This window comes from Periplaneta americana, chromosome 6, assembly GCF_040183065.1.
Source record: "Periplaneta americana isolate PAMFEO1 chromosome 6, P.americana_PAMFEO1_priV1, whole genome shotgun sequence".
Classification (NCBI taxonomy): Eukaryota; Metazoa; Arthropoda; class Insecta; order Blattodea; family Blattidae; genus Periplaneta; species Periplaneta americana.
This window is the reverse complement of record NC_091122.1, coordinates 38514106-38537144: the sequence shown is the minus strand read 5'-3', so window position 1 is coordinate 38537144 and position 23039 is coordinate 38514106. Positions and strand designations below refer to the sequence as shown.

General features: G+C 37.0%; 2 protein-coding genes across 7 annotated transcripts in view; one reads left to right on the top strand and one right to left on the bottom strand.

The window, feature by feature from the left end:
- Positions 1-23039, bottom strand: part of Smr (Smrter) — a 404162-nt gene that overhangs the window by 109158 nt on the left and 271965 nt on the right. For all 6 annotated transcript variants that reach the window (XM_069827907.1, XM_069827904.1, XM_069827906.1 and 3 more), the window contains exon 10: positions 21471-21568. In XM_069827907.1, coding sequence (XP_069684008.1) covers positions 21471-21568 — 98 coding nt within the window. The remainder of the gene's footprint in view (positions 1-21470; positions 21569-23039) is intronic.
- On the top strand, positions 15940-18673 carry LOC138701228 (B-cell lymphoma 6 protein). Its single transcript, XM_069827911.1, has one exon. The coding sequence runs from the start codon at positions 16246-16248 to the stop codon at positions 18277-18279; it is 2034 nt and encodes a 677-aa protein (XP_069684012.1). The 5' UTR covers positions 15940-16245; the 3' UTR covers positions 18280-18673.

The window sequence follows — 23039 nt, the reverse complement described above, 5'->3', positions numbered from 1 at the left end:
GCTATCAAACTGACATTAATTCAAAATAATGACTATTTTCAGTTGCAACAATGACATCTTTCATATTTTAAAGTTTACTAATAGTTTTTAGCATATTATTTTTTTTAGAAAAGTCATACATAACAGGGGCGATATGTAACGAGCTTTCCACTTACATACAGATTGAACCGTAAGTAATGTCATTAATTTCAAGGGGTTATTCCTTGAGTTATTTAAAACAAAAAAGTTAAATACAATTTTGCTCCTTTGTGCTTCCTTTTCGAGAAAAAAAATATATTTTATGTGAAACATTTCATAGCATATTTTGGGAAAGCTATTGAATTAGTTCCCAATATGCTCAGTCAGTTTAGAAGAGGAGTGTATTATGATGACTATTACACTCTTACTACGTCATACTACTTTTGACCAATAAAACGGTACGAAAGGGCGTATTTCAACCAATCATGGCTGCTTATCGCACAATTTTATCGCGTCCCTAGCATTTGTTTAATTTTATCGCGTCCCTAGCATTTGTTTCTTTGTTTGCCAACATTTGAAACTGCGCTGGTCTGGACGTCAAAAATATATATATATAAAATTACAAACCACTCCAGTCGATGCACAGCAGTTTCAAATATGACTCGCATTGGCATTCAAGAACAAGAATTAATAAAAATCACTGATCATACCTATGCATCTTCTGAAATCCGATTTACGAATAAATGAAGAGCACCATTCGGAAATCCTGAATAAGTTGAATACACCATGTAGGCCTAAATCAACGAGTTCCACTTCTATTATGCACACGTCCAATATAACATCAATTGAACCACCAACCACATTCAAATTTGAAAACTGTACATTCAATAATTATTGCTTTTAAAATTATTCATTCGGAAATTCTGAATAAGTTGAATACACCATGTAGGCCTAAATCAACGAGTTCTACTTCTATTACGCACACGTCCAATATAACATCAATTGAACCACCAACCACATTCAAATTTGAAAATTGTACATTCAATAATTATTCCTTTTAAAATTATTCATGTTTATTTTTTATGTCATCGTCGTTAATTAAAACTTTTCTAACACTTGTGTATATTAGTTAGGTTATGTTATAGCTTCTGCTCTGAGAGGATAAAAAGAACTTCTGCTATATGATATTATGGATAGTCACGTATCAGAGATTGTTTAATATTAAGATTTATTGAATAGTAATCATTACAGTGTCTGTATAACGACACTACTGCCATCTAGCATGCATCTAGCGTAATATGTGTAATGTTGAGATGGTACAATAATACATTTGAAGACAGTTGTATTTTCGTAAGCCAATTAATATTTTATTGTATTGGAGTACTTCTTTAATCTTTATATACTTTCTTCTAATCGTGTAATAGTCAATTAAATCCCACTCGAGTTTTGATTTTCTCTAGATAAATCAAAACGTCTAGTGAGATTACTGTTGATAAATGATTGAAAGAATTTTAGTTTTGTCCTTTAAATGTGCAGAAATTTTATCCGAACCAATGGAAGTTTTCGTTCCGCAAAGGAATTTTAAACCCTGCTGCGCTGTGACAACACTGTAAAGCTGTCTGGACAGATGCAGCTCTCGTATGCAAGGATGGGTGAGACAACGAGACCGGTTACTACTTTAAACATTAAAGTGGGAGGTAACTATTTCTAACTATCTGAAGAAATCATTAATTACATTCGTATCATGTAAAATAAGCTATTATTTTTGGATGAGTAGCTGGTCCATTAATCTTAAATTATCTAAAGTCATATGACGTGACAACAATAAAATTTGTTGTTACTGATATACTACTATTCTCTGTTATGCAAGCGAAACTTTGACATTATCTAAGGAGACAGAAATTAAACTTGGTATATTTGAGCGTAACATAATCAGAAGAATTTTTGGACCTGTACAAGAAAATCTGCAATGGAGAATACGCTATAATAACGAACTATATACCTAAATTATATAGAAGTTTCGATATTGTTACTTTCATTACTTTCACATTATCATAATCATCCTATCACATCATCGGGGTAATGTAACTCCGCCTTCCAGGCGCCCCAACCTCAGAAGTGAGTTACAACTAAGCCACGGCCAGGAGAGAAGATCAGAAATGTCGAAAAGACAACCTGGTGGCAATGGATTAAAAAAAAAAAAACTTTCATTAAATTAAGGAGGCTTGAATGGGTCGGTCATGTTTATCGGACGGAAGGAAACAGAATACCAAAGATGATCTTAGAAAGGGAAATATATGGTAAAAGACCAATTGAAAGACCCAAAAATAGGTGGATAGATGCGGTAAAGATCGATTCACAGAACTATCTCGGAATTGCCTGGCGAAGATTAGCACAGGACAGGGACAGGTGGAGGAAGAAGACTGAGGAAGCAAGGGCCCGGCTTTGGGCTGTGATGCCAAGCAGCAGCAGTAGTAGATATTACCACAGTCTAGTATATATAGTCACGAAGCTCAATACGTAGTAAATATGCATCCATAGATAGTTGCTAACCACTAGGATCGCTACTATCGCCTCATTATAGACGATGCGAAATAGTACCTGCACTGTCTATTGTTCCTAGTACCCTCATAAACTCAAGCTTCGTGACTGTATATACTAGACTGTGATATTACTATTAGAATTATTACTACTGTTAACCTAATTACACTCATGTTCCAAAGTCTATGATTGCAGTGTACGTTATAATCACAATAGCCATTAAGGTGAGATCTATAATAATAAAGTGAAACTAATAAGAAATCCAATGCAAGACTCCTTATTCCTCCTATTTCTAACTGTAAGAAGATAATAATAAAAACTGTTTTCCATGCCATTATTTCACTGACGTAAATAAAATGTGTTAAATACTTAAAACCTTAGCTAATACAAGCACTAAATGTGCAAGAAATGAACTCATTACTTAGAATTAGAATTCTATTGCTCCAACTTACTTTTATACATTACACAGAGAGACATCTGGAGCCTTGAAAATATGGACTTCGTTAAAATTAACTCAAAAGTAAATACAGAAATTGTCGATGCGTTCAGTTCGTACTCGCTGGGAGAAATATTATTTAATTTATGGCGTAAATTACACATACAATCTGAATATTATGTTCACGAACCGTCACAATTTCAGTTCAATGCTGGAACAAAATCCTACCAACCGAAGGCAAAGTAGCCTTTGCTGTGGCTGAAGGGAAGAGACAGGAAATATATTTTATGCTTGCTTGCGTCGAATTTTACTCCTACAAAATTACGGGTGATAACCGCCAGCTGAACTTTGGTACTTTCTGGTTCACCAACAATATTCTATGCACCTCAAATCATGCGAACAATGACCGATGCGTTATCACATATTCTAATTGACATCGGGGATATTAAGCGTGAATACAGACTGTGTACTAGCGTTTCTTCATCTCCGTCAACAAAGAGATCCTTTGTCGGGATAAACGGAGTTTGAAACACAAATCAAAAATTTGGAATAGGGGAAGAGTAGGTCTGTGTGAATATGGCGAATGTTCTCCTACAATAAGTCCAGCCTGTATAGCCTAATCATAGTTCCAAATTTAAATAATTATGAATGTACTCGTCGTATATTTATCACGATACATGAGGTTTGTGGGGCAGAAGAAGATCCCAGACATTAAGATATATGGATCATATGAGGAAACAAAGAGGAAGACAGAAAATAGGAAAGACTAGAGAATGCTGGGTTTGCAGTGAAAGATCTGTCCTTGGGCAGAATACTATGAATGAATGAGGTTTGCGGATTCATATCAGATCGAGGGCGGTGAAATTTTTGAGCATAACTATCTTTGAAAGAGAAGTGAGCCGAAGACCCGGGGAGAATATTTAAATCAAGAAAAAGAATCTGACTCTAAAAACGAATTTGAAGCTAAATTTAGCCGTCATTTCCCGCGCATATGAAAGCTCGACTCTTGATACATATTTCAGTCCACCTTTTCCCCATGAGACACACAACAATCGTAGTAATAAATGCATTACACGTCTCACTCAAAGAAGTAACGAATTTTATAAACATCAATAATTATTTAGAGCAGTGTGACACTGTTCTTTGCTTTAGCATATGCAAAAACATATGCGAAGCTCAAATTTATTATCCCAACAAAATACAGACATCTAGTTGTCATAGTTATCAGTTTCACGCTGTGATACTTGACAAGAATTCTGCATATTCAAAATCAGTGCAGAACTTGCCATTCAAAATAGGAACTCGTCATCAAGGCTGCAGTTCTTAACTTTGCTTAACAAATTCATGGCACGAAAAAACTCTGATTTGCCTATGTTCTCTCATGCAACTTGGCCTAATAACAAGTAGCTAGATAAACTGAAATAGGCTATAGCCTGCTGGATCACCAAAATCTTTTACAACAGTCTAAACATCTGAACAAGAGAGTCTCCGAAATTAATCATGTTTTCGACTGAAAATATTCTTAACCCTTAAGCTTACAAGCAAACATTCTGATGGGGGCAGATAAAAAAGTTATTTTTTTTTCTTCCACCATAATGTCAAAAGAAGTGCTTGTACAAATTTTGGCCACTCGACCGCAATTACGAGGCAGTCTAGAAAGTGATTTTCCCTGGGGCCGTTTATAGAGAAAAGCACAATTGCATAGAAATATTTATTGAAACAGATACAGCAATTGTTGCACTATTTGTCAACATATCCCCCACTGGAATTCAGACATTTGTCATACCATAGGACCAATTTTTGTGTCGTAGAAGTCAGTCGCCTCAGATCGGAACCAACGTTGGACTGCGTCTGCACCTCTCTCTCTCGATCCCATGATATGAGAAATGTCTCAATTCCGATGGAAAATATGTTGAAAAATAGCGCAACAATTGCTGTGTCCGTTCCAATAAATTTGTCCAATGAAATTGTATTTTTTTTTCTGTTAGCGGTCCCCTGGCGAACTTATTTTTTTAAGGCCCTCGTAATTGTGGTCGAGTGGCAAACATTTGTATAAGCACTTCTTTTGACATTATTAACATGGTGGAAGAAAAAAATTTAACTTTTTTATCTGCCCCCATCAGAACGTTTGCTTGTTAGTGATAAACCATGTTAGCCACCGGCGTAGCTCAGTCGGCTAAGGCGCTTGCCTGCCGGTCTGAAGTTGAGCTCGGGCCCGGGTACGATCCCCGCTTGGGATGATTACCTGGTTAGGTTTTTTCCGAGGTTTTCCCCACCGTAAGGTGAATACCAGGTAATCTATGGCGAATTCTCGGCCTCATCTCACCAAATACCATCTCATATTACCAATCCCATCGACGCTAAAGAACCTAGTTGTTAAAGCGTTGTTAATGGGTTATTTTACGACGCTTTATCAACAGCTTAGGTTATTTAGCGTCCGAATGAGATGAAGGTGATAATGCCGGTGAAATGAGTCCGGAGTCCAACACCGAAAGTTTTTTTCGAGGTTTTCCCCAACCGTAAGGTAATCTATGGCGAATTCTCGGCCTCATCTCGCCAAATACCATCTCGTTATCACCAATCCCATCGACGCTAAAGAACCTAGTTGTTAAAGCGTTGTTAATGGGTTATTTTACGACGCTTTATCAACAGCTTAGGTTATTTAGCGTCCGAATGAGATGAAGGTGATAATGCCGGTGAAATGAGTCCGGAGTCCAACACCGAAAGTTTTTTTCGAGGTTTTCCCCAACCGTAAGGTGAATGCCAGGTAATCTATGGCGAATTCTCGGCCTCATCTCGCCAAATACCATCTCGTTATCACCAATCCCATCGACGCTAAAGAACCTAGTTGTTAAAGCGTTGTTAATGGGTTATTTTACGACGCTTTATCAACAGCTTAGGTTATTTAGCGTCCGAATGAGATGAATGTGATAATGCCGGTGAAATGAGTCCGGGGTCCAACACCGAAAGTTACCGAGCATTTACTCATATTGGGTTGAGGGAAAACCCGGAAAAAACCTCAACCAGGTAACTTGCCCCGACCGGGAACCGAACCCGGGCCATCTGGTTTCGCGGCCAGACGCGCTAACCGTTACTCCACACAAAGCGTTGTTAAATAACCAACTAAAAAAATAAACCATGTTACTAGTGAAGTATAACGATAATTACCTATGCCAAAGAAGGTAACAATATTATGAGCGTAGTATATCTCAAAATTGTGAAGAAGAAAGTCTGTTTTAACAATAAAAAGAAGTGGTATAAATTTTGTGGGCTGCAGAGCGTAAGCGGTAAAAACGATAGAAACCGAGCTTAGGCAGACTAGAAAAACGCGACATCAAGTGCTTTTATTCAGCAATTCATAAGGGACCACAGACACACATACGCCAAGTTAGTATAGTGTCTGTATTATGGGGCTACCCTTCCATCAAATCTTTTCATTTCGCCTGTTCGCCCGCCAGCTCGCCTCTAAATTTGATGGCGGCGCGGGAGGCAGCAGTAAGTAACCGCGAGGAAAAGAAGAAGGGACATTGCATTGCACAGACATTTTCCAAGACCGGTCCCATGTGAGTTATGCCAATTCCGCTCCGCCCACGTAACTCTGCACAAACACTGCCACTGCGTCTCATTTTAATGAATGCACGATGCATAGGCCGCACATTGTTCCGCTCGCAGAGTCCCACAGTAATAAAACATCGGATTGCATACACTATTAATAATCGCACCACCGTATTATTTGTCTTGCCCAAGAACTCCAGATTCGTGGATCCGGTTCTGTTCTTCGACCACCTGAACCTCTGAGTTCTGAGACTGCGAAGCACGGTAGCTCTTTCACTTAGGGCCGATTGTATAAACCACTTAATCTTAGATCAGAGGTTAAATTGATCCTTGTTTCAGCTGAACTTGGAATTTTGTGTTGTATAAAGTCTAATCTGAGATTAATTTGTCTCAAACCAAAGTCAACTTTGACTGAAGAAATTTCTCCGATTAAGTTAGATGATCCAAGTTCAGTTATTTCTTTTCTGTTCGAAATATATGAGTGACAGATTGTGCAAATAAAATATCCATTATTATTAATATTAATAGATATGTTAGGTACATTTATATATATTTCTTTCAATTTCTTGCCTTAATACACAAACATTCTTATATTTTATAAGGCTCTATCGTGTTCAGCATTATCAAATAACATAACCTATAATTATATTATGTTTATAACAACCATTAATTATTAATGGATATGATAGGTACATTCATAAATGTTCAATTAATTGTATTACTAAACGAAATTGTCGTTTTATAAAGCTTTATTATGTTTAGCAGTATCAAACACCATAACATGATAACAACTTGGAGAACAGTCACCCTTCTTCTTATTGTCCGCCATTATTTACATTGCACAAAAAACCAGTGTCTCCAACAGAGTGTAATACGGAAAGTCGCCAAAAAGTAGTTGTAAAGTCGCTAGATTTCTCATTATCAACAAAGAAAGATTAAATTTTGTCACTATGGGGTGCTAAAAAGGTCACTAAATCCCTACTTAAGCAATATAAAAGTTAAAAGAAATTGTTGTTGAAAAAGAGTCAAAGTCGCTAGATTGACAACACTGAACAAACCTGTATAACATGGTCCGCGCATCACGTATTTCACCTGTTTATGCGAAGTTGCCAAATCCTTTTTACGTGAACTTAGATTGCATTTGAACCAAGATAATTTGATCGCAGAAAAGTTTTATACAATAGAAGAAGTGTCTGAACTCGGTTCACTTTCCGATCTTCGATCAAAGTTGATCTTTAGTCAGGGAGTTTTATACAATTGGGCCTTAGACGTGCATGCAGTACAGATTAGCACTTCAAAGACGAAAGCTTCTCTGGCCGATAACATGGATAATGCTATACAAAATATGTATATATAAAATTTTATACACTACAATTTGCATGAATGTCAGATTCATAAGCAATGCTCACAAATTTGACCACATTACACCCTCGTTCAAATCTTTATCCTGGCTGCAACTTAGCAACCGTAGAACACTTCATTCGCTGTCTCTTCTGTTTAGAGTTCTCCACACTTCTACTCCAAATTATCTTCGTTCCCGGTTTAACTGCTTATCCTCCAATCACAATCTAAACACCAGGTCACAGGAGAGCCAAATCCTAGTAATTCCTGCCCACAGAACATCCCACTATTCATCCTCTTTTACTGTCTCAGTCCCCCGTGAATGGAATTCTCTACCTCAGAAGATAAGGGGCTGCCAGACAATAACCACTTTCAAGAAAAATTTAATTTAATTTAGGTACGACTATCATTACTATTACTGTTGTTATTATTATTATTATTATTATTATTATTATTACATAATTATTTTATTGGTGTTGTGAAGATGAAAAGAATTGTCATTGTATTATATTAATTATGTATTATATTGTCTTGTATTGTAGTACTGTATTGCTTTGAATTGTATTGTATTAATTATGTTATATTCATAGCATTGTAGTAATTTTCTATCATACTGGTTGAGTGGAAGAGAAGGCCGAATGGCCTTAACTCTGCCAGTTAAAATAAACCATTATTATTATTATTATTATTATTATTATTATTATTATTAAAAATATATTGCTTACTTTGTCAATAATAATTAGTATTTATTTATAGCGTGCCTTGGGGGGGGGGGTCCTCCTTCCGACTAACAAAAATATAGTCAAATTTCACTGTAGAGTAAAGGTTGGTAGTATTGTGAAACGAGTAATTTTGTGATAGTTCTTTTTGAGAATTTATTACAATTTTACTGAGTGAGAGAAGGACCGGTTTTCTGCATAAACTTGTCCACGAACATTCCCTTAATACGATGACGCAAAAACCTATCTTTCTCTCGCTCAGTAAAACTGTAATAAATTCTCAAAAGAACTATCATAATATTACTCATATCACACTATTGCCAACCTTTACCCTACGTATACCCTAATTTTGTCACATTATATTATTCGGTTCAGAAGCTTTTATCATCCAGTCTGCTGTCAAAAAATCTGAAAGTTAGAATTTATAAAACAGTTATATTACCGATTGTTCTTTATGGTTGTGAAACTTGGACTCTCACTTTGAGAGAGGAACATAGGTTAAGAGTGTTTGAGAATAAGGTCCTTAGGAAAATATTTGGGGCTAAAAGGGATGAAGTTACAGGAGAATAGAGAAAGTTACACAACGCAGAACTGCACGCATTGTATTCTTCACCTGACATAAATAGGAACATTAAATCCAGACGTTTGAGATGGGCAGGGCATGTAGCATGTATGGGCGAATCCAGAAATGCATATAGAGTGTTAGTTGGGAGGCCGGAGGGAAAAAGACCTTTGGGGAGGCCGAGACATAGATGGGAAGATAATATTAAAATGGATTTGAGGGAGGTGGGATATGATAATAGAGACTGGATTGATCTTGCTCAGGATAGGGACCTATGGCGGGCTTATGTGAGGGCGGCAATGAACCTTCGGGTTCCTTAAAAGCCAGTAAGTAAGTATAAACAGATGTGTAAGTACGTACAGACCGATTATTTAGTCCTGACAGCTCAACGACGCGAAAGAGCGGCTGTAATAGGAGTAGTGGGGAGAACTCCGGAGTAGAGATAAGGTCGAGCGGTCGGTAAAGGAATGCAGTGCAGCTTACCTGTACTAGAAACATACCGCATTACAGCACGCATGACATCCGAGCGCTCCGAAGGCAAGCGAGTGACTAAACCAAACACCCCTTGGCGTAACTAAATGGACTCGCCTGACCCAAGCGCACATCTCCGATGACTGTCAGGACTAAATAATCGTACTGTACACTCTAGGCCAGTGGTTGGGAAAGATTACGTTAAATAAAATGCAGCCCGCAATACACAGCAAAGAGGGAAAGTAGGATGGGGAGGATAACCAAACTGCTTATTAGCGTTGAATGAACAAGTGTTGGCTAAGGGGAAGGAGATCATGCCTTACTCCTCCGCCGTACTTGTGTACTAAGGGGTTGACTCGCGAGTGACGAAATGCTGACCACTGCTCTAGGGTATTCACGGTGTTCATCGTGGCGCGAGATCTTTACGTTCTTCTGGATAATAGTCGTTAGTAACGGATCCTACAGATATAGGCCTATCAGTACAATGTAAGAGCGTACAAAATACAGCCTTTCTCCTTCTTCAAGTATTAGACCTAATTAAACCTGTTAGGACTCCAGCTGATCATTTCACCTTTCCCTATTCACTCTATAGTTAACACTATCTATACTTTCGCTTTACATTCCCAAATATCTATATTTTGTAAGTCTGTTTTGGTATACACTTTTAATATATTCATGAAAAATTTGTCTATAGTATTTTTTTAATATAGAATTAGTTAAGTCTGTTAACTTTTAATTTAGTTATAAAACCATTATTTCATTTGCCAGTCCAACTCTGCCACATTTCTTGAAAATCTCATCTCTGCGAACTGCAGGCTTTGCTTATTCAAATCTTTCAAAGCCCAGTTTTCATGCGCATGCGCTTATGGCCATCACGAATAAATAACATTGGGGATTTGTAAATGTAAAACAAACGATGTAATACACCAAATGTATATAATGCATGTTAAAAACTCTGCAATGAAATTAATAAAATCGAAATGAGAAACTAAAAATTACTTCGAAATCGTTACACACCATTCACATTTACCTTCAAGGAAGGGGACCTTTAGTTCGTTAAGTTCTCACTCAGAGGATTATAAACAATAGACATTCGTAGATAGTGGAGCTCGAGCTCACATGGCACCCGGCTAGAGCGAAAACAACGTGGGGCAAACTCGAGACCAGCCAGTCCACTCCATATAAGAGGGAGATGTATTTTTAAGTCCCTGTTGGAAATCGAAACGGACTTCGCTGAATTTACAGGTGACATCACTATTTGGATCAAAACTGACGGATAACAGTAATAACAACAATAATCATTTTAACTTAACTGAAAATATTAGAATAGTTTGATTTCAATTTTCGCAACATCCAGTTCTTCAGGTAAGAGTTTGGACTGCGTACTCTAAATTCTACACAATTTGTGATAAACCTCATTTGGTCAACACTTCTCTCAGTTATGATGCCATATTCACCACAAAACGCAATTAAAAACAGACAATCCATTGGAAATAATTACTCCAGCACTCTTCAAAAACGGACGGATATCACGCTGCCCGCGAGCAACAGGTTGCGAATGGGAGCCGATTGGAGTGCATTATTTTAAATATGCTATTGCGGCGATGTTCAATGACCTATTTGTACACTCCATTACATTAACATAGACCGAAACTTTTCCATTTCAATTTCTTATGAAACATTGAAATAAAGCTTTTGATTGCCCTTCCTTAGACGATATGGCAAGTAATTTCTCCTCATGGCAATTATTCAGAGGGAACCCGACTTGCATGTCAGTATGAGTGGGCCCACTATGTACACGGAGGAGAAGCAGGAGCCCTGTTACATTTTATTATTGCACACCGTTTACTCTACGGTTCATTTAATTAAATCACAGAGTTCTTCTCCTTATTCTTGCTTGTAGAAAACGAAAGAGCAAAAACTTGAAGCGCTCTACAGTCTCTCTTGATAGAATATTTTAATTTCATTGCTACTCTGCAAAACCCGTTTGCAGCTGTTTATTTAATATTTCATATCTTTTACATTTTAAAAGTTAGAATAAAACACACAGGTATAGAGGTTTTAATACAGAAAATGCCTTATTCTGACGAAACAATTCAATAAGAAACTGAGTCAAATTCCTCGGTACACCTCTGCAAACACGATTTTCACAGAAAACATGTATTAAGTTAAAAAATGGCGAAAGTACCTTAAGGCCCATTAATAATCTCAGCGCCTACTAAGAGTTCTTTATTTATACGGTAGTTCTAATCCAAGTTGGTTTCAAATTTAAAAAATAATACCTGAAGAAATTCATTCTTGTCATCAAGAATCCGAATTAAAGTTCTTCAGCCAAAATTCACGCTTCCAACAGACAAAGCATTACCAAATTCACACTCTGTTTCATTTTAAAATTGTAAAACGTTATTAAAAATACAACTTACTTACTTACTGCCTTTTAAGGAACCCGGAGGTTCATTGCCGCTCTCACATAAGCCCGCCATTGGTCCCTATCCTGAGCAAGATTAATTAATTCTCTATCATCATATCCCATCTCCCTCAAATCCATTTTAATATTATCTTCCCATCTACGTCTCGGTCTCCCTAAAGGTCTTTTTCCCTCCGGCCTCCCAACTAACACTCTATATGCATTTCTGGATTCGCCCATACGTGCTACATGCCCTGCCCATCTCAAACGTCTGGATTTAATGTTCCTAATTATGTCAGGTGAAGAATACAATGCGTGCAGTTCTGTGTTGTGTAACTTTCTCCATTCTCCTTTAACTTCATCCCTCTTAGCCCGAAATATTTTCCTAAGCACCTTATTCTCAAACACCCTTAACCTAAGTTCCTCTCTCAAAGTGAGAGTCCAAATTTCACAACCATAAAGAACAACCGGTAATATAACTGTTTTATAAATTCTAACTTTCAGATTTTTTGACAGCAGACTGGATGATAAAAGCTTCTCAACCGAATAATAACAGGCATTTCCCATATTTATTCTGTATTTAATTTATTTAAAATACAAAGCATTACAAAATTAATGTCAATCTCTCTTGCTAGGAAATAATCTCAACGAACAGCCCGCAAACCACCTAATGATGTATACTTATAATTAGAAGAGCAATGATTACAGAAATAACACGAGTATAAACCTCAGAGTTACAATGGATCATTATGCACCGTAATATTACAATAATAATAATAATAATAATAATAATAATAATAATAGTAAAAATATTTCAGTCACGACACCGTGCACGAAATGCGCATTCAGTGTTGGACTCACCAATTTTTACCACGAGAGATGAAATATACTCAGTTTGGACCTGTTTAGGTGTTTTATTATAAACCGGTCAAAATTAGTTTTACTTCTATAGATACATGTGCAGATTGTTGCAAAATTTTACGTAACTTTCAGTAAACACTAAGAAGTAAGTTGAGATCCAATGTATTATGTATCTTCACATGATGTTTTGCTGCATGTACGTTTTAGGTATGCACGTAATTCGTGAGCAATCCTGTCCCTGCTCATTTAGTAAGAAGCAGTACCTAAAAATTACGAATTTGGACAAAGGCAGTACATTGTAATCAACTTCAGTACTACAGAATAAAAATGAAGACTGACTCTTACTTCAGTGAATCCCCACAAAGACAACATAACTATTGTTTATATATCCATATTATGTGTAGTAATTTTAGTAGTTTGTAATATTATATTGATTCTTATTAATCTCTTTTTTAAAGATTGCATAGGTTAATGATACTATCATGTAAACCTGCCGAAATAAAAAAAAAAACTTCCGTGCCGGTACTACAAGAAATAATACAGTAGCTAATTGACAATATTGTCTTCCCTGCATATGCGGCAACTTCTCCGACACTACGAATGTGCGTGTTGCCTACCTAAACACGTGCCTAACCTGCCTACAGTTATGACATGATAAAATGTTGAACAGATGGTAACACTCGTAATAATAAATATATTATTATTATTATTATTATTATTATTATTATTATAGCTGATGCTTTAACGCGAAGATTAAGGAATTATGTCATCTGACATTGTCTGGATTGCTGCTGAGTTTTAAGTGATATATTATTCCTATTTCTGATAAAAGTATTGGCTCAATGCAACTGCGTTTTACTTCCAGATCTTAAAAATTTGATTTCTGACCTCTTTCCCTTGAGTCAGCAGACAAGAAACGGCAATACATGCGCTTTTTTCTGACACCTTTATGTAATTTTACATGTGTACTTTATTGTTTTGGTTTAATTCCAAATGCAGTTGTTGAGAGTAATTTTAACGCTGTTTTAAATAATACGATATAGTTTTATTACTGACAAAATTATTGGCTGAACTATAATTTCCTCTGCTTTCAAATTATGAAGTTAATTTCTGAGCAGATATTCCAAATATTTTTTTTTAAGTTGGCAGAAAAGAAGCGGCAATAATGTAACGTTTCCTTCTGGAATTTTTCCAACAAGATGGTTGGCTTATTACAGTTTATCATCATATCTGTCCTGACTTCTTTATCTCTATACGGCACTGCTACGCTGTTCTCGAAAAACGGATGATATTATATGAACATTATATAAACTTTAATAATTAATTTAAATATTTCTACAAACCACACAGATAACTTTTCAAATTGGTTGTATCCGTTAATGTTTGGGGTAATAAGCTTGTGTTATTTTTTCTAAATTACAAAAAAAAAAAAATCATGGTATTTATTATTATAATATATATGTATGTATAATATGTACGTAATGCATCGTAAATGCATATAGTAATTAGAAAGAGATTTTTTTATATAACGGTCACTCGCTATTCCTGAACCAAATGAAAAGTAAGGACCAGGCTTAAATTATTTTCGTTAGTGGTTTAAGTTTTTCTACCTATTGTAACAATTATTATTATTATTATTATTATTATTATTATTATTATTTCATTATCATAATTATCACCATGATTACAATAATGGTAACAATTTAGTAGAGAATAGAGTGGGAGGGCGTAAATAAATCTGACTATAGTTACAAAATAACACACGTTTAAGAACACGTACATTATATCAGAATCTGTCCGTCTGACGCCATCTCAAAAACTTACAAAGGGAAACATTATAATGTAATGAAAATGAATAATATAAAACTTACATTTTCAACAAAAAATTATATGGACCTATACTTCGGAGTTCTGCTTGCACTGATGCTAAAACATATTTTTGTGATTTTCAATTCTAATATTGATCAGGAATTAAGGAGAGCGATTTCATACAAGAGGATACGAATTGTGTACTGATATAATGATGAGACTTAATAGGCTATTCAAAGTCATGTTTAATCTAAGCTCCAGAAATCAGAAGCCAATACTACTATTACATGTCTGTGCTGCATAAAAGAATTCCATAGCTTCAGATATACATAAATAGGCCTATATTTCGAAAATATTTACCAATAAACTGTTGTCCAGTTAAACCGAGCTCGAAAATGATCGTTTATGTAGAACTTCATAGCAATGCTTATTTTCCGGTTTCTAATCGAAAAGAAAATTTCTACTACATTCTTCATAGCGTTACAGAATCGTAAAACAACGCCTATCACAACCCTAGTATTTTATTCATATACGATAGTGTATTCTCGTACCAATCCGCTAACTTCGCTACGTGCCTGTGTTAAAAACACAAGGGAAGTTTACATTAAATACAAAAATAAACAAGCGGCAATACATTAACACTTGGGTACTCGCAATACAAGCGTAGATTTCTACGAGACAACTGTCGGGAACTGCCTCACAATTTGGTCGCAACTGCCATAAAATAAATTGTTTGTAGTGCTTTTCCTTCTACATAGAGGCGTACAGTATTGCGTGTTTGTTACGAAATGAAATGATAGTAAGTCAATAACGAAATAAAAGGGTAGGGATTTTAATATGCTAAAGTAGCCCGCTATTTATTATCGGCATAATCGAAACGTGCATAACACTTCGCTATACCTCGCCCTTACCAGGTGCGGCAACTATTTCAAACCTTTTAGTATATACGAGACTTCATTCAGATTTTATGAATTTGATTTATCCATTTTTATCCCTTCTCTAACAAAATATTGCTTGTCAAAACTAAAGATCGTTATGAGAAGTTCCAATATTTGTACTGGGTGCGCATGAGGCTCCTCCCACCACGGCCAACCAAAATCACCGCTTTCAAGCACGTGATAAAGCGAGTAACCAATGTGGGTGCGCGGCGGGCGGCAGTTAACGAGTTCATCATAACTATCTTCATTTCTCTTCCTCCCCTCTGCTCCCCTCCCAGAACACTCGCACAACCCCCCGAAACAAATGTCATGTATATGTTGCAGTACAATGTGAAAGTACATACGAACACTTGTGACTTGTGAGTGATTCAGTGTGCTATCAGATATCACGCAACCTGCACGGCTCATTATCGTAATTTGAAACCAAGTGACCACCTCGCAGTATTAAAATACAAATTCATAAGACCGTCGCACGGTGTCGGGGATGTGTAACAGCAAACACACGTCACACTCACGCCCGTCCGCGTCTTAATTAACACTCACATCGATTGCGGACATCCTTCACGTGGTCGGCCACCGGGAGCGCCGCAATGTCGCGGCACACTTCGGAATTCTTACATTTGCGATGTGAATAGCGAGTTGAGAACATGTATTCTCTGTACCGCGCCTGGCTGATGAGGGACGCGGTGGCAGCCGCCACTCTAGCGTCGCCACCAGACGTCATCATCAACGTCGGAGGAAGCGGAGGTGCCGCTTCACCGCCGAGGTCAACTTCCACCCACCAGTTCGCGGCGCATCGCGCAGTGCTGGCGTCGCACAGCGGCTACCTCAAGGCGCTCCTCACCGCAGCTGCCACCAGCCCGACCTCGGGCAACTCCAACACGGTAACCATCTCTGTCCCCAACGTGAGCCCAGAGGCGTTCGCCCCTCTCCTCACCTTCATGTACACCGGCTACCTGGACGTCACCCACGAGAACATCTACGGAGTGCTGCTGGCGACGCATCTGCTGCATATGCCTAGAGCCTTGGACCTCTGCAGGGCGTTCCTGGTACAGAACCAGCAACCGCAATCACAGACCTCGCTAGTACCGCACTCTCGGCACCCTCCCCCGCAGATGGGACATCCGTCGTTACCTACACTGGTGAAGCCCATACCAAGTCGGAAAATGCTACCGGTACTGTTAGGGCTGGGCAGTTTACCGCCGCCCCCGCCGCCACCAGCTCCGTTCTGGCCACCTCCGACATATCACCACCCCTTGCCGCCTCCACAGCCACCCCAACTAATGCTCCCGTCGGCCGATAGCTCACCTTTTAGGTCTGTTCTTCCAACCTCGGTCGCAATGGACACAGAGAGCATCCGCGAAAATCACGAACCGCTGAAGCTGATGCAGCCTGCTGTCCTCGACATTCCGGCTCGACCTCCCACGCCTCATGCCAGTGTCAACAATTCCAGACGACGCCCCAAGTCGCCGTTAGCCATCCCTTCGACGTCCACTAGCCGAAGAAGTGTCCTACTACGTGCTACGTCTCCTTCGACGCCATCCAGCGTGTCACCATGCCTCTCCGGTGCTTCCTTCTCTTCCGAGGACCGTAACGTGGTGAGTGATCTTCCAGTAAAAGAACACAGACCGCGAAGTGAACGGAGTCAACACCAGCAACAACTACCTCAGAAGAAGCACCAACCATCTTCCAAAGCTCCGTGCAAGAAACAGCAACCCAGTGACGTGAGTGCCCAGGGAACAAGCACCAACAGCAAAGTCATCATCGACGTGGCCTGCTGTGACGGTCCCGTGCGCTTCCACAGAGTCCTCAACGACAATTATGGCCTCACCCTCGATGACATACTTGCTGGCGAACCTCCTGAAGAGAACACTTCACGACACGATAGTTCACCTCTTCAAAATAATCAGGAACCAAAAATAACCGAACTGGGCCGCCTCTCAGCTGTCCACAAACCCAACCCCATAAACCCCCAAGAAGAAAAAGAAGAAAAACTAAAAGAGCACACCAGTCAGCATCCAATGGCAATAGATACTAACGACGATCTGGACCAAAACACAATGCAAAAACACGTTGTTGTCGAAGAGGGCGGCACAACGGATGCGGACATGGCGGCGGGCTCCGAAGATAGAAACACGAGCAACCTGTCGGAACCGCAAGTCTCAGAGAAAAACAAAGAGGAAAGTTCGGCGCCGAACCTCAGTGATGGCAACACATCGTCATCATCTGCTTCAATGACGAGTGAGAAAGTTGGTGGCAACAGTGGTAACTTGGAGACTGTTTATACTTGCCTCTACTGCAACCACACATTCAAGAGTCATTACTGCTACCAGAAACACGCCAGACGTCACATCAATCCGGTAACGATAGATCTGTCAAGGCTGGCAGAGAGACTTGGCGCTAATAAAGGAGTGGCAGTGTGCAAGATTCTTGGTGTAGAAAAGGATAAAGTGAACGGAAGCGGAGGAGGAGGAGGGGGAGGAGGAGGAGGCGTACGCAGAGAGGTTCGTTTGCTGGACATGAATGTACAGTATTACCCGTGCAAAACTTGTGGCTCAAAGTTCCCGAGTTATTATTTCGTTCACAAGCATCGCAAAATGTGTCACGCCAATGAAGAAACTGAATCGCTTGTTGGAAGTGAGGAATCGCGCTCTCAGTCCCAGGCGGCGACATCCGTGTGACGTGATTTGCGTGTTACATACTTCTTGATAATGTGATGGTTCTGCCCCACACAACAGTGGTGCAATAGTAGGGGGCTATATATCGTACAACTTAGAAAATACAAGAGAATAAACTATCCACTTAAAGAGTAATAAAAGTATTAAAGAACCTATAGAAATAATTATGAAAAAATCTCAGTTCCATTTGCTCAACAGTGTATTAAATGATACATGTAAATTGCTATCTTCTCCACATTTCGTTGCAGTGTTACCAGTAAATAGCCAACAAAATATCTTTAGCTCAACAATAAAACTCAACCACAAACGAAACAATAACGATGTTAACTTATTTTATGTATGTCAGCTCCTATATTCTGAAATATCCTAATTCAATTATGTAACAAATCCAGAAGCATCCTATATTCTTAGTGTACAATTTACACTGTCTGTGGACCAATAAGATATAAGAAATATATCTAAATTTATCCTGGGGTCCATTCTTTTCCTAGATTATGTGTGAATTATTGTTAGATATATTATAAAAACTTCAAGGAATCGAGAATATTTTTAACATATTAGCATTAAGCTTAACGCAAAAGAAATCTTCCTACTCCTCATTTCTACAGTTATTTCAGTCTAAATATAATGTCGCCTTCTATGTAAAATTCTATACAATATAAACTTCAATAGAAAAAAATGGACAGGGCTGTCCACTAAATTATTTTCGAAAAGAAACACAAAATTTAGACTTCTAGAGAACTGCAGTGGGAAATTTTATAATAAGAAATATACGTGATGAAATATATACTGTGTATCTTAATGTGTTTTGAATTTTAGTTGTCATTAAACGAAAACTTAATAACAAAATGCAATAATGGACAAAATTAAAATGTGTAATTGTCTTAAATACTGTGTCATCATTTACTATCTCTCCTTATAATAATTTCAAAATGTGAGAGATAATATATTTTATACTTGTAGATGGCACTCTTCCTAGTGTTTCTTATTTTTTCTTATTTCAAAATGTTTTTTTTTTCATATATGAATCACTATTAATTTACATTGCTAGAATTCTCATTACAAATTATCCTCTTAAAAACTGTTCATTCCGAACAATTTTTACTTCAGTCATGAATTATAATCTGCAAGGAATATTGCAGTTTTCTTATTTCAAAACGTCACATCTTGTAAAACATTTCACTGGTATGTAATCAAGATACAAATTGAAGTGCAATTATAGTCGCCATATCCACTTCACTAATTAATATCGACTACAGTAGATAGTAATTAGATGACCTGTTACCTTGCAATGAACTCATACAGACATCATTGCGTAAAATTTGACTGAAAAAAAAATCAGATTTAAATAACACGTATAAAGTGTGATGTATTTAATTAATTTAAACAGTTTCAGTGGGTCTATGAGAATTAGTTTGTGTCACACATGGATACCAGCGTCTCTACCAAACATGGAAACCCGAGAAATCGATGTTTCGTTTCGACTTAATTACATGTTCACATTGTTAACCTGTGAATGCTCTCTAAACAGTATTCTTTAATAAAATCACACGAAATTTAAAGCAGGAAATTCTTCCCAAACAATACCACGTGCTGTCAGTCTTCCTTTTTCGTACAGTTCCTACTTTTTCTATAAGATTCAAAATAAAACACACTAGTGGCAATTTAAATATTTCTTCATTACAAACACGATGTAAATACTGGAAAAAGACAAATGTGATACTTGCTTACCAAACGCATCCATTTACTTTCTATAACACTGTTGTATGTTACAAGTAAAATTCCGCAATCTTTATTTGCACTTTTAAGAAACCGTGTAATGATTGTTGTTGTTGTTTAGTCAACTGTCCGAAGACAGATCTGAACCTCACAAGTGATACCAACAAGGCACCACTTATGGGGCAACTAGGCCAGAAGATAATGGAGTAGGGTGGCCAGTTTATTTCCCTCTCCATTGCATACATCGCCGATTAGCTACATATTACACTAATCAGACTGCAGATGCATACAAGCAATTGTTCTTCCCCTGACACATATCGTCAAGTGAGATGTAGTACCTGATAATAGATGTACGTATCAGCCAGAACCGCAATCAGAAGTACGTGTAATGATTATTATTAAAAATTAGAATAATATGGAGATATAGTAGGCCTATCAAATGTAGGTAATATTGTCTTTAACACCACACCACGTGTGAATGCAGATCTTAACCAATTCGGTGCATTCTTAAGGTACGACTGTCAATAGAAGGTTGTGCAGAAATGGAGGAAAGAAAGCTTCAGAATGAGGATTAAAACCTCTCATTAAAAATTAATATAATAGTATATAAATTATTTACATATTAGAAATCAAATAATATATTACCGTAGTAAACTAAATAAATGCATGATGATGATGATTCTTATTACCCCCAACCCCAATTTCAAATCTGTAGCATTGGCCTGTGTCAATAACTACCAGTACCATGTTACTCGATAAAGAATTTTCTTACCGGCATTATGTTTGACAGAGGTACTACAATAATTTCGCTGCACAGGTTTACATTATTTAGCGCTTTGGTCTAAGTTTAGTGGATACTAGATTACAAATACCAAGAAAATGGAAATCCAAGGTTTTTAGAGCATTAAACCCAACATAATCGAATTTCTACGCAATAGTCTACTTCTTTATATCAAGCAGTCATCAACATTGTCATCACCACGATTACCCATTTTGGCTACTACATCTTTTTGATCATTATATTTTGTGGGCATTATGAGCCAACAGTAAATTACCACACGTACTAGAGATCCGTGGCCACCTGGTCATCATAGCGGAAGAGCGTTACATGCAACAACACATAATCAATCAGTCCACGAAGGAGGAAAATAAAATATCCACTGTTCGTTTGTCTTCCAGAAATATAAACTAGAAGTTGTGTAAATTTATATATCTTAATAATTGAACTACATACATATACACATTAATTAATTAATTATGGAAGTGAGATCTAGACATTTTCAATCATCCTTGATGATATAATACAGGGTTCAGTTCATTCAAAATATCAGTTTTCAATATTAACTGCGAACCTGAAAACCGTGTAAAATTATTTATAAACCTCCTTCAAGTGACCTTCAATAAGTTCTTAGGTAATTTAAGTTATCATTAACGATCTAGACTTGCTGGATGCTAGTAAGTTAAAGGTAACTTACCTTGTGTGTCAACTTCTTCGTCGCTACTCTCCATTTCTTCCTTCTTTTTCTTGTCCTCTTTTCTGCGTTCCTTCTTCTTGTTTTCAATCTTCCCCTCACTGTAAATTAAAACGAAGGCGTACATGAATTAACATTTCTTTCACATTTTATCAACAATCTGATGACAGTATCAAACAACACAGAACACAATTCCTCGTGCAACCTAGTATCTTTAAACGTACGTACGACTGTTCGTTATTATTATTATTATTATTATTATTATTATTATTATTATTATTATTATTATTACCATCATCATCATCATCGTTAACACTAAGTGTTTCATTTTCAGCAAAAAAAAATTAATAATACTTCACTATTGAATTGCTGAAACTGTTAACTTACCCAAAAAGAGAAATAAAAAATCTAACGCGTTCGAGCAATTGTGAACATGTGTTCCTGTTACTAAGTGTAATGATTATCTTCCGAAAGAAGTAGTCAGACAAATAAAATACTGAATATTAAGTTTCATTTTCTATCTGTCAGGGTCGGAAACTAATGAACTCTTTATAATATTTGTGTCTTAGCTCAGTCTTTCAATAAACCACTCCGTTATTGCAAACATATCAGCCCTTAGGTACACAATGATTATTTTCTTAAGTAATATGGTCATAGGAGATAGGCATATTGTTTTCTTACATAAGCTGAAAGAGGGCTTACTGCAGCAATATTTTTGTCATACACATTTTCGCTTAAAATACATAAAATTTACCTATAACTCCACTAGTAATAATTAAATAACAGAGGCGGGTAATTCATTTAATCACTTAACGTAATTTTCAATCAAATTAATTTACTAATGTATTTGTTACGCGCTAAGTATACTTCCTATTGCCTTTAATATTTCGATTGGTTTTAAAAAAAATTGACAATGGTCTAATCAGTGTTCATTTTAATATTGAAACAAAATATTTCACAAACTATATGCACGTGTTACGGCACACTGATCATAGCAACGACACTAAAATCGTTTTTTTATTCACATAAAAGAACTCTTGCACGATGCTTAGAGTATTAATTTAATTTAAAAGGATATAGTAAACTTATTGGCGAAGACTACAACTGTTCATTTTTTATAAAAATATTACGTCTTCAAAAGCTGCATACCCAAATTCCAAATTAATTTTTACTCATACCAAGTTAGATACAACTTTTAGTCAAAGTATTTTAATATATTTTATTTCAGCACCTCATTGAAAAGCTTGTAGATAAAAATTATAAACATTAAAAAATATAAATTAAAAATACTTCGTCACATATGTTTTCTGCAATGTAGGAAATTCTGTTGATGTAGCAGTCTAGAAACAGACTTCACATTATAAAAGATAAAGAAAATAGTTTTAGACTCTAATGCCATGACAAGAGGTCAATGTACCCGCATTAAAATACGCGGACCTTTATTTATTTTATTTATTTAACTATCTAGCTAGTAAGTACAAATTAAATTTATAAAACAAAAATGTTTCTAGCCACTATCGTAAGAGCCAGGCTCGTGTACGGTGTGGTCTTAGTCAATAATATAACATAACA

What these genes read in the sequence shown, in the direction of transcription:
- LOC138701228 (XM_069827911.1), top strand. Translation starts at nt 16,246, where the DNA reads ATGTATTCTCTGTACCGCGCCTGGCTGATGAGGGACGCGGTGGCAGCC.